The sequence below is a fragment of the Pyricularia grisea genome (genome assembly GCF_004355905.1).
Source record: "Pyricularia grisea strain NI907 chromosome Unknown Pyricularia_grisea_NI907_Scaffold_2, whole genome shotgun sequence".
Classification (NCBI taxonomy): domain Eukaryota; kingdom Fungi; phylum Ascomycota; class Sordariomycetes; order Magnaporthales; family Pyriculariaceae; genus Pyricularia; species Pyricularia grisea.
This window is the reverse complement of record NW_022156717.1, coordinates 6,730,059-6,742,036: the sequence shown is the minus strand read 5'-3', so window position 1 is coordinate 6,742,036 and position 11,978 is coordinate 6,730,059. Positions and strand designations below refer to the sequence as shown.

Here is an 11,978-nt window from a genome sequence, read left to right as displayed (position 1 = left end):
TACATAGCTGCCTTTCTTGCATAAAAGCTAATATAGAGTTCGGCGGAGGTTGGGTAATGAAGTATGTCCCAGTTGTAATCGTTTGTTGAGAGTGGCCAGTTTTTAAAAAGAAGAATGAGAATAAGAAGAGGCTGGCAAAGAAGGAGAACGGCGGGTTTGAGAGTGGCTTTCAATGTGTGCAACCTCCCCCACTCGATAGGGAAGAGGTCAGCTCTTGTGGAGGGGGTGACATCTCGATCATGAGAAGCTCACAAACTTGGGGTCTCTCGGCCTCCCGTCCGGACCGATGTCATTGTCACGGAAGCGGTTCTCCATGTAGACTTTCCTCGCCTCGTCGAACCGTAGCCTCCTCTGCTTCATGATGCGCAGAATCTCGGCCTTGGCCGCATCGTCCAGACCGGCCCTCGCGTCGCCCTCATCGATGTTGGCGGTCAGGTCAAAGTTGGCCGATGAGAGACCAGCCTCGGCGTCGTCGGAAAATGATGAGCCCAGCTGAAGGCGCGAGTAGAGGTAGTTGCTGCCGGGAAGGTTAATGTCTCGCAGTTGTGACGTCCAGCGTGCACGCGAGAGGTAAAGGCCCGTACCGAGGACCATGACGAAGAGTATTGTGCTGTAGAAGAGGTAGGCCATGATGGAGAACCAGGTCTTCAGCTGCGGAATGGCGGAGGGAGCGGGGGGATGATGTATTCGAAGAAACGAAGCCAGAAAAGAAATTCCAGGGGTGGAAAAGGGGATCGAATTATCGTGATCCTTGCCAACCCAAGCGAAGCGAGGATATGTTTCTTGGTAGAGCCCGGCCTTCTGATTCAGTTAGTAGGCGAATCTAGCGGATCTAGTGGCTAAAAGCAAAGGCTGTGCTTCCAGATAGCCGCTCTTCAGTCCTAGTTCGTTGAATACGTCCGAGAGTCGGGTGCAGATAGTTCAGTCAGAAAGGTCTTCAGCAGGGACTTTCTGGCGGGTTTCTGGAGGATGACGAATGCGACCAGGATCACAGTAGTAATTTCAAGGGTAGGTCGTGTCTGCTTCTGATGAGCGCGAAACTATTTACGAACTGCAAGCCACGCTTGTTTCTTGCCGATGCAGGCAACAACGGGGTCGGGAAAGTATTGGGGCTGATCAATACAGTAATCAATTCCGGGCTGGGCATGATGCCACATCTTTCTCCATCAATTGATTGGGGGGTTCTGGGATCTGGGCTCAGCTGCACGAGCAAAAGAAAAGCTGACTTCCTCCCTTGTTGTGGCACGTTTATCAATAGAATGTCCAATCCTATTGACGTACAAATCATGCGTGCACGCTGATTTGGCCGATCCGCACGCACGGACCAATATTCGTTATGCCAGGCTGCCAGTGGCTGCCACTGCCACACTGCCACACCTGACTGCCCACTAACGGGCGCCTGACCCCACCCCTGCCTCTGCCGGCCGAGGGCTCGTCTGGAGCCCACAGATTTGGTGTTGGACGAAAAGAAGATCAATTTTTGAAGCCATCTACAACCAGTCTCCGAATTAGTCCCGCCAATTCGCCCTCGAACCTACCGCCAAAATGTCCAACGTCTCTGCTGACCTGATCTGGGAGGTTGTCCGTGAGTTTTGGCCCTGAATAAACTACGGGAATGGCTAGAAACAGGATGGCACAACCGGACCTGAGGAACTGAACCAATTTCGTACCTTGGATACAGGCAACCAAAATGCCTTCCTCGAGAAGCGCAACACCAACGGCGGCGTCCAGTTCTCGCGCGACCCCCTGAACCTTACCAACAAGCACTCGCGCAAGGTACGAATACTTCCTCATATGACCAAAGAATACTTTTCTTTTTTGAAGACGAGCAAGAAACTAACGAAAAAATATAGTACGCCGGCTTCGTCAACGACAAGGTACACACTGCACAGCCACTGCAAATGGCAAAACCCTGCTTCTACAATCGACCCTTGGAGCACTAGACTGACGAAATGATGTTGTTTCTTGGAATACAGGCCATTGGTATTCAGGCTTCCTCGAACGAGAAGGGTGGTGTTGCCATCACCAGCAAGAAGGTCGGTGCCGGTAACAAGCCCGCCAGCTCGCAAACCACCACCACCTTCCGTCCCCACAAGAACAACAGGAGGTAAGAATTTGATACTCAACCATGGGTCTCGTGCGGTTACTCGGTTACTCGGTCACTCGACTGTACCTGCCCACGACCCTCCACCAGGCACAAAAGCAGCAGGACATTGAACTGACGATGGATTTGCGTTCGCCGTTTCACAGCACCTACAAGGCCGTTGCCAACCAGGTTGCCAAGAACGGCTACCGTGCCGACCTGCGCCAGGCTGCCGTCGCCCGTACCAGTGCCATCCTCAAGTCGCAAAGGCCCGTCAAGGCCGAGCCCGAGAAGAAGCTGCGCGGCAACGCCGCCAAGAAGGCTGAGGCTTAAATGAGCTGAGGGTGTTATGTTTGTCATGATGGAGGAAGTTTGAAAGGTCGATAATGACATTTTCCTGCCGGCTTAGACTAGGTTTGAGGGTATTTCTGGCGTCCAGCACATCCATTTGGAGTACTTTCAGGCAGACTGAAGCATGTCTTTCAGTCGATGGCATAGGGATAATGGGAGTAAGGCATTTAGGGCTCTCACATTAGGTTTCCAGGTGCGGCATTGCGCCTAGGTAAAACCCCAGGTCCCTCGGATCAGGCGTTGGGGAGAAGAAAATGAAACACCATTTTGATGAAGATTGTCTTCCAAGCCCAATTGCATTCGAATGGTTTGCCTCACATATTGTTGTCACGTTGCTCGGAGATGATGGCTATTAGCCTCGGCTCCTTTGGCTCCAACTCGGCAATACGCGGAGCGGTATCGTTGACTACTGAACTGCCCCGGGTGCAGCCGATAATGCTTCGGAGCATTGGCGATTCTTGTGATGAAAAACCGGAAACTCTTTGCTGCACAATGACACATGAATTAAGGCAATCCACACTTGCTGCATCGTTGCAAAATCCAGCTACCTATGGTAAGGTAGATAGGTTGTCTAGTAGTTGTAGATACTTTGGGGAACTAAGCGAGTAAGGTAGAGCAAAATGTCTACGTGCTACAGTTGGGGGTCGCCATTTTGTCTCTGGCATGTGTTTCGTCTCAGAAAGTATGTAGGTACAGTACTCTTTAGCCCCTCTGACAGTCCCGCTTCACCGTGCGGACCAGTGGGCTGAAGGGCAGGCAGGTGAGAGAGGACAGCGGAGGCTAAGGCACGAACAGTAGTCACGTCACACTCAAACCCAGGGAGTGGTGACCTCTGTTTACCCCTCAGTGCGGCAAATCCACTTTAGCTTTGAGCCCACGGGCATGGAGGACCAAGGCATTGTGGGACGGACAGCTCTAACCCGCCCGCAGGTCGGTCGGTCGGTCCAAAGAGCTCTCTCCATTTGAAGCTGGATCCCAATTCTCCACCCCCGCCGAATGCTTGCTTCTTCTCCCTCAATCATCGAGTTCCTTGACGAGACATACGATATTCTTTGGATATAAAAAGGTCAGCTGAAGGCATCTCCTATTTACTTCTGAGAAAAACCTCTGGCGCTCCTCCCAAGGAAAAGATTATTGTTGACTCAAAGGACTTCTGGTCAATTGTATTCAGCTAGCCCCATAAACCCCTCCCCCGCACTTTGTTAATTCCGTGTAGCAAAGATGGTCAAGGCCGGTACGCGAACACCCCCATCGCCCACTGTCATGTAGCCAGTGACGCCACGCGAATCACAGCTTGAGGGCAGCCCCCAAATTTCTGACGAGAAGCAAATTGAAAAATCACAGTTGTTGCTGGTGCCGCCGGTGGCATTGGACAGGTTTGTTTAAACCATGACCCGTTCATATTGAAATTAATTGGTGTGAAAAAAAGGTGGATTTGGTCTTGTTCTGACTTATACTACGTCCCCAACAAACAGCCCCTTTCGCTGCTCCTCAAGCTCTGCCCTTTGGTCGATGAGCTCGCCCTCTACGATGTCGTCAACACCCCCGGTGTTGCCGCTGATCTTTCCCACATCTCCTCTAATGCGGTATGTTGTGACTCCAAACGTGATCAAATCCTCCTACTGTTGAGCTGTCCATTGCTGACATTCTCTTGCAGACAATCGCCGGCTACCTTCCCAAGGACGATGGTGGCAAGAAGGCCCTCAAGGATGCCGACCTGATCGTCATCCCTGCTGGCGTTCCCCGTAAGTTGGGAGCCCCTAGGCCAGGCCAGACCAGACCTTAAAAGGGGCCCAGCCCAGCCTAGCCTAGCCTAGCCAACTGCACAATCATCAGGAACCTCTAACACGTTTTGTGCCCCACACGACAGGCAAGCCCGGAATGACCCGTGATGATCTCTTCAACATCAACGCCGGCATCGTCAAGGGACTTATCGAGATTGCTGCCGAGGTTGCCCCCAAGGCCTTCATTCTCGTCATTTCTAACCCGGTTAACTCGACGGTCCCCATCTCAGCCGAGGTTCTCAAGGCCAAGGGTGTCTTCAACCCGCAGCGCCTCTTTGGTGTCACCACCCTGGACATTGTTCGCGCCGAGACCTTCGTTGCTGAGATCGCCGGCAAGTCGAACCCTCAGGAGTTGACCGTCCCCGTCATTGGCGGTCACTCGGGCGAGACCATCGTGCCCCTTTTCAGCCAAGTTAAGCCTGCCGTCACCATCCCTGACGACAAGTATGACGCCCTCGTCAACCGTGTCCAGTTTGGTGGTGACGAGGTCGTCAAGGCCAAGGACGGCGCTGGCTCGGCCACCCTCAGCATGGCATATGCTGGCTACCGGTAAGATCTTGTGTGCTGCGGCTGAAATGCCTGGGATTATCTGACAAATTCTGCCATACAGATTCGCCGAGAAGCTGCTCAAGGCCATCAAGGGTGCCAAGGGTCTCGTTGAGCCCAGCTATGTATACCTTCCCGGCGTTCCCGGTGGTGAAGCAATTGCCAAGAAGACCGGTTGCGACTTTTTCTCGGTTCCCATTGAGCTCGGTGTACGTTTTCCCCTCATTCTCACAAGGCCGATAAATCCTGGTTAACAAGCTAACTCCAATGCGCAATTCTCCAATTTTCAGCCCAACGGCGCTGAGAAGGCACATGACGTGCTCGGCGAGCTGACCAGCAAGGAGCAGAAGCTTCTGGAGGCGGCCGTCACCGGACTCAAGGGCAACATCCAGAAGGGTGTTGCTTTCGTCAACAGCCCTCCTCAAAAGTAAACAAGACCGCCCCATTTGGTTTATCAATGTTTCAACAAGCGAGTTTGCCTTGAGCTTCGATTTCAACCATGCTTCAGAACCTGGAGGGTGTGCGAGATATGAGGTGGAAAGATCAAGTGTCGTTTGCAGACGAGTCCATTGCTGACTCTGCAAGTTCCTCTCCTAGGCTGTAATTTATCTGGGTTAGGATATGGCGTGAAGGAAACAACCGATCCGAAATAGGATACTGTCTGGTGTGGCGATTTTTAGGGCCTGCTTTTGGTCTCGTGCATCTCGGTGAAGATGGTCTAGGATCGATTATTACTGCACGTCTTGTGTTCGAAGCTGTATACCTACAAAATCCAGGCAAAAACAACTCCGCCCTCTTATGACAACTGGGTGAAGTTGGTCTTGGTGATGACTCTTTGCTCGGAGTAGATATGGCCATGCCATGCCTCGTGATTATTTGTAGTTGGCGCTACCAATTTGAGCTGCATTGACGAGCCGCTTTCGTCTAAGCCTTTGCAGTGACGGTCTTGATCTGGAAAACTGCACCGGGCAGCTCCGTCGTCTCTGCCTGCACGGTGGCGTTGACACCCATGGCTGCCAGAGCGCCGCGGACGATTCCGCAAGGGAACCATAGAAACTGCTACTGGTCAGAACCCCGATTCTTGTCAACTATAGGCCATGCCTCCCATGTACATACCGGTTCCGCTCTCATTACTGCCTGGCCTCCAGCCTCCGAACTCATTTTGGCGAATGGCCGGAAGGAATTATCGGTCAGGACGTAGACACCCTAACCCGAGTGACGTGACAAGAAAAGCCCGTCAGCTTTCACAGACTCGTACATGCATTAGGACAGGGTGCTGGTTGGGAGACTTACCCTATGATTCGTCTTTAAATTGTCGACCTGCTTGCGAAACACAAGCGTCCACAGGTCCTTGCAGATGAACTTGATCACGTCCAGTGTGTCGTTGAGCCGTGGTCGATCTTTGGAGAACCTGTAACGTCACGACGGTCCGACAAAGAGCCCTTTTCGTCAGCCCTTCCAACCCATATAATCTCTCCTTCTTCCACCCCTAACGGCAAAGCAAGCAGAGAAGGAAGTTTCATCTCACCTCTCCACCAGGCCCTGACCGACCCGATACCCCTGCGTCTCGAGCCGATAAAAGACGGCATCGCGCTCCTCGTCCTCATCCAAGGTCCCGCGCCGCGCCCCCGGCGGCGCCGGCCTCGAGGCGGACGAAGCCGCATCCGGCCCCGATCTTTGTGCTTGTTGTTGCGATTCTTCCGATCCTCCCTCCAGAGCTGCCGCCGCGGCTTCGACGTCGTTGGCGACCCGGTACGCCATGGGGACGAGCTCGATGAGCAAAAAGTCGAGGCACGATGAGCTGCAAAACATGGCCGTCGGGTCCGACGCGTTGTACGGCGGCATGACCGAGTCGAACGACATGTTTGCGGTAGGCTGTGGGCGTTGTGGTTTGTGGTGCTGGTGGTGCTACAGGTAACAGGGCCTTTTTTTTTTTTTTTTTTTTGTATTGCCTGTCTAACGGCTCCCTTGTTTGGAGCTCGGTGTTATGTCTAACAGCCTTGACTCTGAACGGCTACGTAAGAAGCTCGTGGTGGGTGGTAGGCTTGCCAACTGCTCGTATCGGTGACGCGCGCGCCCCCGAGGTCAAAGTCGTACTTTTTCTTGCGCGGCTACTTCGCTCGCATGTGCTTGAGAGAATGCGTTATCCGTGACTTAGTGCTTCGAAGGAAATTGGGTCGAGGTAGCCGAAGTCGAGTGTACACAAGAACTGGGGTTGATGAAGACCTTAGGAACGCACAGTGGTAATAGTAAGAGTAAGGCGCCGACAATTTGGGTGGGGCTTTCAGCTTGGAGCTCAACCAGGAACCAAACAAGCCCCGAGCGAGCATCAACTGCACTGCACCCTGACCATTTACTCTTTCAATGTCACTATTTTTCGATTGTAATCGCACTCATTGTTTATGGCTGTAAAAAAATCAAGTCGACGCTGATTTAATTACATCTCCTGTAGCGCATGCTCTTTGGGAAATGCAAGCATGCAAACGTGTGGTATAATGCTCGAAAGCTCAATCAACGGACCGGGGTCCTCCTACACTTTGCGGTATGGAGGCCGAAAATGTTCAGTCACCCAGCCTTACATAAAGAATAACAGCGAACCTCTCTCTGTAAGCCCTGAATTTTCGCCCCTCCTATTGCATGGATAGATTTGTAACCCCTAAACGCCTTGCCTGAGGTCCCAAATTAAGGAAAACATTATCGAATACAGTATCAATCTACGATGATGAGTGCTGCAAGTCCTCACTCATTTCGCCTCGAAGACCAACTGGCTTCATCCCGCAAGCCGAACCATATTATAATGCTCGACTAGTGGCAGGCTTTAGGATGACGGGTGACTCTAGTAGAAGCCATTGACGTTCTGCCTTTTAGTCGGCGGGGGATCAGAAGGCTCATCATCATCCGATAGTGTCAGATCAATGACTGCTGCCGAGCGCTTAGTTCCCGCCGAGGCAACCGAACGGGGCATGGTTGATCCTTCTCTCGAGACTCCGGTAGTGGGAGTGCTGGGTAGCTGTAATGACCGACTCGGGGTGGCTGTCCTGCGACCGCTGAAAATGCTGATGTCGGATAATATCACTTCATCATCAACAATGTAGTTGGTCTCATTACCACCTCCATTCGCGGGCTCGTCCCTCAAATCAACCGGCTCTGAGCCTGGTATTCGCCATTCTCCACTGGGATCGATGGTGACCTGCTCAATCGACTGCGACGTCTTGGATAAAATCTCGCGGGCGTACCTGTAACAGTACAGTTAGCCAAAATGCACGAGACAATAAGCTGAGGCGCGTGGATAGCTAGCTTACTCGTCAACTGCAAGACTATCAAAGGGAGCGGGCTTGTTGCAGATGGGACATATCCATTGCGGGCCTTGCTCTTGCAGTTGTAAGTATGAAAGTGCATCGAAACACTGTATGTGTTTACACGCTGTAGACCTGACAGGATCAACTAGTCGTGAATATGAAAGTGGGCATTTTAACGACATATTTGATGACGTAGTCTCAATCTCCGTATCTTGTGCCTTGCGGGTAACTAAAAAAAGGTGTGAAATGTGAGCTGGCCTGCATCCGTCCAGGCGCTGCATGCTGTTCACTCACTTTCCGAAACCACAGAAGCCCTGGGGATCTTCTTGCCGGCCCGGATCTTCTCGACGAGCTCAGGGGCCTTGTGCGACTTGCAGGCGTAGATGGAAATGTAATACCTCTGTAAAGACACAGCTGTTAGCACAGGGTCCCTCTCGGCACCACAGCCAGACAACGCTAGAACCAGAAATCAACTATATTTCTGGACTCGGATATGCCTGACTTGTGTCTCCTTCTTTTTGGATGGGACACGTCCCTTGTCGGTCAATGCATAAGTGAACTCGACATTGTTGATATAGCCCGCAGGCCTGAGTCGCAATTGGTCAGTGATGTCAACGGGTCTGGTGGAGCCGGGTTTGTTCTTTAGGCCTCGGAGGTTCGCCTTAACTTCGCCCCCATTAACCTTGAGATCCGACTGGTAGGGAAAGGCAATGTCCTGGACGCCGGTATCCGCCGTGGAACAAAACACCAAGATCCGGATTGACGGATCGGATAAATGACTGCCGAGCTCATGGGCCTTTAACGAGATGGTGACCGTATTGCGGTGATGTGCCATAACTTAGCCCGGATGTCAGTATTGGTAAGCAGCAGGTGGATCAAAGATGGCATCAAGATAAAGACAACTCTACTTACCATCACATACCCTGACGTCGGCAACAAGTGTCTTGGGTTCGTAGAATGGACTCGGCTTGAAAGTAACTCCTGGTCCTGGTACTGTTAGGACATGTTGAAGCCAGGGTGAGGGAGACTGGCCCGTACGACTGGCATGGTGCGAGAACCCGGAGTTGGGCCTGTAGCTGTTTGAATGGCCCGAGGCAGGATAGCCCGCGGCCGGATAGGTCGTGGATGACTGCGAATACGTGTTCATGGTGCGAGATGCCGCATAGATTGGAGGCGTAGACGAGTGAGCATTCGGGTAGTACTGATTACCAGACTTGATGCTGTCAATGCTGCTCTTGATTTGCTGAAACCGGGAACGATCGCGTTCGGATTGGTAGATTACTGCGTGAAAGTTAGAAGATGATGACAGTGCAGATACGCCGACGCCGTGCAACAGAGCAGATAAGTTGTAGGGTAGTTCTGGTATGTGTTGTCTGCATTTCTGAAATGTGCATGGGAAATGGAGTTGGGAATGTTGAAGATGAAAACGAAGGGGTAGTCAAGCTGTACATAAATAGATAGGTATTGAAAGTGAGGAGGGACATATCGATGGTCAGGTTCTCAGTTGAAGATGCGGCACGTGGTGCTGATCAGATTAGGAGTAGGTAAGGTAGGGCTGGACGGCTGCCTGTTTGTCAAACTTACGTTCCACGATACGGCGCTGAAGGTCGGCTTTTACACCGGAACCCTTCAAACCGTTAATTTGGCAGATTGACTGCAGCTGGCGATTGAGAAGCGTATTGCTCTGTATCAGGCTGACCAGGCTTTGGATCTCCGACTTGGTGGGTTGTTGGGCTGTCATGGCTGCTGCTGCTGCTGGCGCGGGTTTGGGCGGGTCGAATCTCGAACCCACCACCGCCGACGACCTAAAAATCCTCCAGTCACTTCGTCCAAGTCCGAGAAAGGAAGGAGCGCCCCTTTGCGGCCTATTCTACCGGTACCTGGATCTAGACAGGCAGATACTAGGTGGAGCTGAAGGTAAGGTAAGGCAGGTAGTAAGGTACCTAGGTATGTCGGCAGGTACTTGAGTGGGTACCTGGGTAGAAAACCCAAAATCTCCTCACTATCCTGTCACCTCCAATGTACCGAAGGATAGGTTTTTTTGCCCAAGAATAGGTATGTCGACCAAATCAACAAGACAAAGCTAGTTGCTCTAAAAGACAGAAAGCACGCGAAGGGACGGCTAGACGCCGAATAACCCCCAAAACTGCGAATCCGTCACCAAGTTGCGAGGCGAAAGTGAACTTCAGGAGTTACTGCTGCCTGCACTGCCTAAGCCTTGCCTAGAAATGTCGCCAAAATATCCTTCTCAGCTTCGAAAATTCCCAACGCACCCTCGTTTAGGACTGCCAAACGGGATGGCGATAGATACAAGCGGAGCCAGAGGTGCCGTCGTCGGTTGCAGTAGGTCGATCGGCAGGGCTGCTTCGGGATGTGCGCTGGCTACGGGATTGGAGGCTTGCGCGAAGTCACCGAGGTTCTGTACTTATCTGTGGAGCAGGTACTCACATCTGTCAGTAAAATACCGAACCGTAACGGCAGAGGGTGAGAGAAATCAACAGGCAGACAGCGTTTTGCGCTACGTAGATGACTGGCGCGATGCACGCTCCGATGCCACGCCCCGCCGCGAGGCGTGGAGGCGTAGTGATGCGTTCCTAGGTAGGCAGCTAGAAACGTAGGAATCCCGTTGTGTTACATACCATTATGAAAGACTCTCTGATCACTCAGGTGTCGAGAAATGAAGGTATGTCTATTGACATGGGGGCAGGGAAACATTACTGCCGCCCAGGCTGGTTGAAGCAAGCGATGATGAACGTCGTTCACGTCCGTCGAGGCTGAAGCGCATTCATCCCTGGACAAAATTCATTGGCTGACACGGTCCGTGGCGGGGCTTGCAGGGGCCTGGTCCGCCCCAAGGCTTAGACTGATTGAACTTTTTTTTTTTTTTTTCTGCCGTATTTTCTATGAAGAGCCTGTGGCGGGGCTTGTTTGCGCATTTACACCCATTCGTCCTCACATCGATTCGGATAAAAGCGTCGGACTGGATTTATTTTCCATCAGTCATAAACAACTTTGAACATTTGCCTCGAGAAATTTACTATCTTTTAACCGCGATTCGGAAGTCATGGCGAAATCACTACGGGCCAGCTCAAGGAAGGCCAATAACCAGAGACTGAAGCGCAATGTCTTTGGTCCTGTCGAAGCTGCTCGCAATGAGCGGCTCTCAGCAAAATTGATGGAAATTGCAACGCAACCTAAGGAGGCTAAGATGGAGGATGCTGCTCCAGGTAAGGCATCGCTACTTTTGCTTTGTTAGGGGACCGCAGATGGATTGTTTGTATCCAGCATGAATAAGCCTGCTTACTGACCACCTTCTTTCAGAATCCGACGAGAACGCTCAGGCAGAGGATGCTGCAGAAGACGCAACCGCTACTGGTAAGCTAGAATTCTGACCATTTTTGTTTGTATTGTGCGGGCATGCTAACAGTAGATACTTCCAGTTATGGAGGTGGATTCGGGATCAGCCCCCAAGGCCGCCTCATCCAAGAAGAAGAGGGTTGAGAAGAAGCGAGGCAAGAAATCCAAGTCTGCCATAGTGTTTTCTAGCTACAAAGACAGGATTGCCAAGAAGAAGAGGTGATCTTGAGTTTGTTGTTACGATTGCTCTTTTTGTTGTTGTTAATACCCATTCATAAAATTGAGCCTAAGTTGGGCTTTTACTGTCATATAAGGAATCAATCAATGTACGAGAATCCGATCTGAATGAATTCTTCTTCTCGATCACTCACTTTCTCACTGAAATGAAATTCTTGAATTTCTCATGTTTGGATGAACCCCTGGCCCGGTGATCCCGCAATTACAGGGATCGCTGTGAAATAAATGTGGGGCATTCAGCGATGAAAAGCGGTAACATCTGTCGCGTTTTAACCCAATCAAATGGAAAGCCATCAATCCATCAGCAAAGTGCTCCAACTT

The 11,978-nt window shown here is 51.6% G+C and overlaps 6 protein-coding genes across 6 annotated transcripts; 3 read left to right on the top strand and 3 right to left on the bottom strand.

Annotated features, from left to right (window-relative positions):
- Nucleotides 1–237: 237 nt before the first annotated feature.
- PgNI_04575 (uncharacterized protein) lies at nucleotides 238–630 on the bottom strand (the record flags this gene model as incomplete). Its single annotated transcript, XM_031124620.1, has 1 exon — nucleotides 238–630. One exon carries the CDS (start codon nucleotides 628–630, stop codon nucleotides 238–240), a length of 393 nt encoding a protein of 130 aa, XP_030984981.1.
- Nucleotides 631–1,333: 703 nt separating this feature from the next.
- On the top strand, nucleotides 1,334–3,010 carry PgNI_04574 (uncharacterized protein). The gene is made up of 4 exons (XM_031124619.1): nucleotides 1,334–1,585; nucleotides 1,682–1,776; nucleotides 1,854–2,107; nucleotides 2,251–3,010. Exons 1-3 carry the CDS (start codon nucleotides 1,546–1,548, stop codon nucleotides 1,941–1,943), a joined length of 225 nt encoding a protein of 74 aa, XP_030984982.1. The 5' UTR covers nucleotides 1,334–1,545; the 3' UTR covers nucleotides 1,944–2,107; nucleotides 2,251–3,010.
- A 282-nt stretch (nucleotides 3,011–3,292) lies between these two features.
- On the top strand, nucleotides 3,293–5,195 carry PgNI_04573 (uncharacterized protein; the record flags this gene model as incomplete). Its single annotated transcript, XM_031124618.1, has 8 exons — nucleotides 3,293–3,500; nucleotides 3,606–3,668; nucleotides 3,779–3,810; nucleotides 3,910–4,020; nucleotides 4,092–4,179; nucleotides 4,305–4,767; nucleotides 4,829–4,973; nucleotides 5,055–5,195. The coding sequence occupies exons 2-8, from the start codon at nucleotides 3,656–3,658 to the stop codon at nucleotides 5,193–5,195; spliced, it is 993 nt and encodes a 330-aa protein (XP_030984975.1). The 5' UTR covers nucleotides 3,293–3,500; nucleotides 3,606–3,655.
- A 493-nt stretch (nucleotides 5,196–5,688) lies between these two features.
- Nucleotides 5,689–6,627, bottom strand: PgNI_04572 (uncharacterized protein; the record flags this gene model as incomplete). Its single annotated transcript, XM_031124617.1, has 4 exons — nucleotides 5,689–5,820; nucleotides 5,881–5,970; nucleotides 6,058–6,175; nucleotides 6,293–6,627. The coding sequence occupies 4 exons, from the start codon at nucleotides 6,625–6,627 to the stop codon at nucleotides 5,689–5,691; spliced, it is 675 nt and encodes a 224-aa protein (XP_030984976.1).
- A 480-nt stretch (nucleotides 6,628–7,107) lies between these two features.
- Nucleotides 7,108–10,837, bottom strand: PgNI_04571 (uncharacterized protein). Its single transcript, XM_031124616.1, has 7 exons — nucleotides 10,703–10,837; nucleotides 9,648–10,492; nucleotides 8,976–9,422; nucleotides 8,566–8,900; nucleotides 8,358–8,463; nucleotides 8,067–8,136; nucleotides 7,108–8,000 (listed from the first exon to the last, which is right to left on the bottom strand). Exons 2-7 carry the CDS (start codon nucleotides 9,802–9,804, stop codon nucleotides 7,601–7,603), a joined length of 1,515 nt encoding a protein of 504 aa, XP_030984977.1. The 5' UTR covers nucleotides 9,805–10,492; nucleotides 10,703–10,837; the 3' UTR covers nucleotides 7,108–7,600.
- Nucleotides 10,838–10,981: 144 nt separating this feature from the next.
- PgNI_04570 (uncharacterized protein) lies at nucleotides 10,982–11,770 on the top strand. Its single transcript, XM_031124615.1, has 3 exons — nucleotides 10,982–11,290; nucleotides 11,385–11,438; nucleotides 11,504–11,770. The coding sequence occupies exons 1-3, from the start codon at nucleotides 11,128–11,130 to the stop codon at nucleotides 11,641–11,643; spliced, it is 357 nt and encodes a 118-aa protein (XP_030984978.1). The 5' UTR covers nucleotides 10,982–11,127; the 3' UTR covers nucleotides 11,644–11,770.
- Nucleotides 11,771–11,978: the final 208 nt, after the last annotated feature.

Coding starts and splice junctions, on each gene's coding strand:
- PgNI_04571 (XM_031124616.1), bottom strand. CDS start 9,804: ATGACAGCCCAACAACCCACCAAGTCGGAGATCCAAAGCCTGGTCAGC. Junction 8,464..8,565: donor CCAAAAAGAAGGAGACACAA/GTCAGGCATATC, acceptor GTGTCTTTACAG/AGGTATTACATTTCCATCTA. Junction 8,001..8,066: donor GATAGTCTTGCAGTTGACGA/GTAAGCTAGCTA, acceptor GTACTGTTACAG/GTACGCCCGCGAGATTTTAT.
- PgNI_04570 (XM_031124615.1), top strand. CDS start 11,128: ATGGCGAAATCACTACGGGCCAGCTCAAGGAAGGCCAATAACCAGAGA. Junction 11,291..11,384: donor GATGGAGGATGCTGCTCCAG/GTAAGGCATCGC, acceptor ACCTTCTTTCAG/AATCCGACGAGAACGCTCAG. Junction 11,439..11,503: donor AGAAGACGCAACCGCTACTG/GTAAGCTAGAAT, acceptor AGATACTTCCAG/TTATGGAGGTGGATTCGGGA.
- PgNI_04574 (XM_031124619.1), top strand. CDS start 1,546: ATGTCCAACGTCTCTGCTGACCTGATCTGGGAGGTTGTCC. Junction 1,586..1,681: donor CCTGATCTGGGAGGTTGTCC/GTGAGTTTTGGC, acceptor CCTTGGATACAG/GCAACCAAAATGCCTTCCTC. Junction 1,777..1,853: donor CCAACAAGCACTCGCGCAAG/GTACGAATACTT, acceptor GAAAAAATATAG/TACGCCGGCTTCGTCAACGA.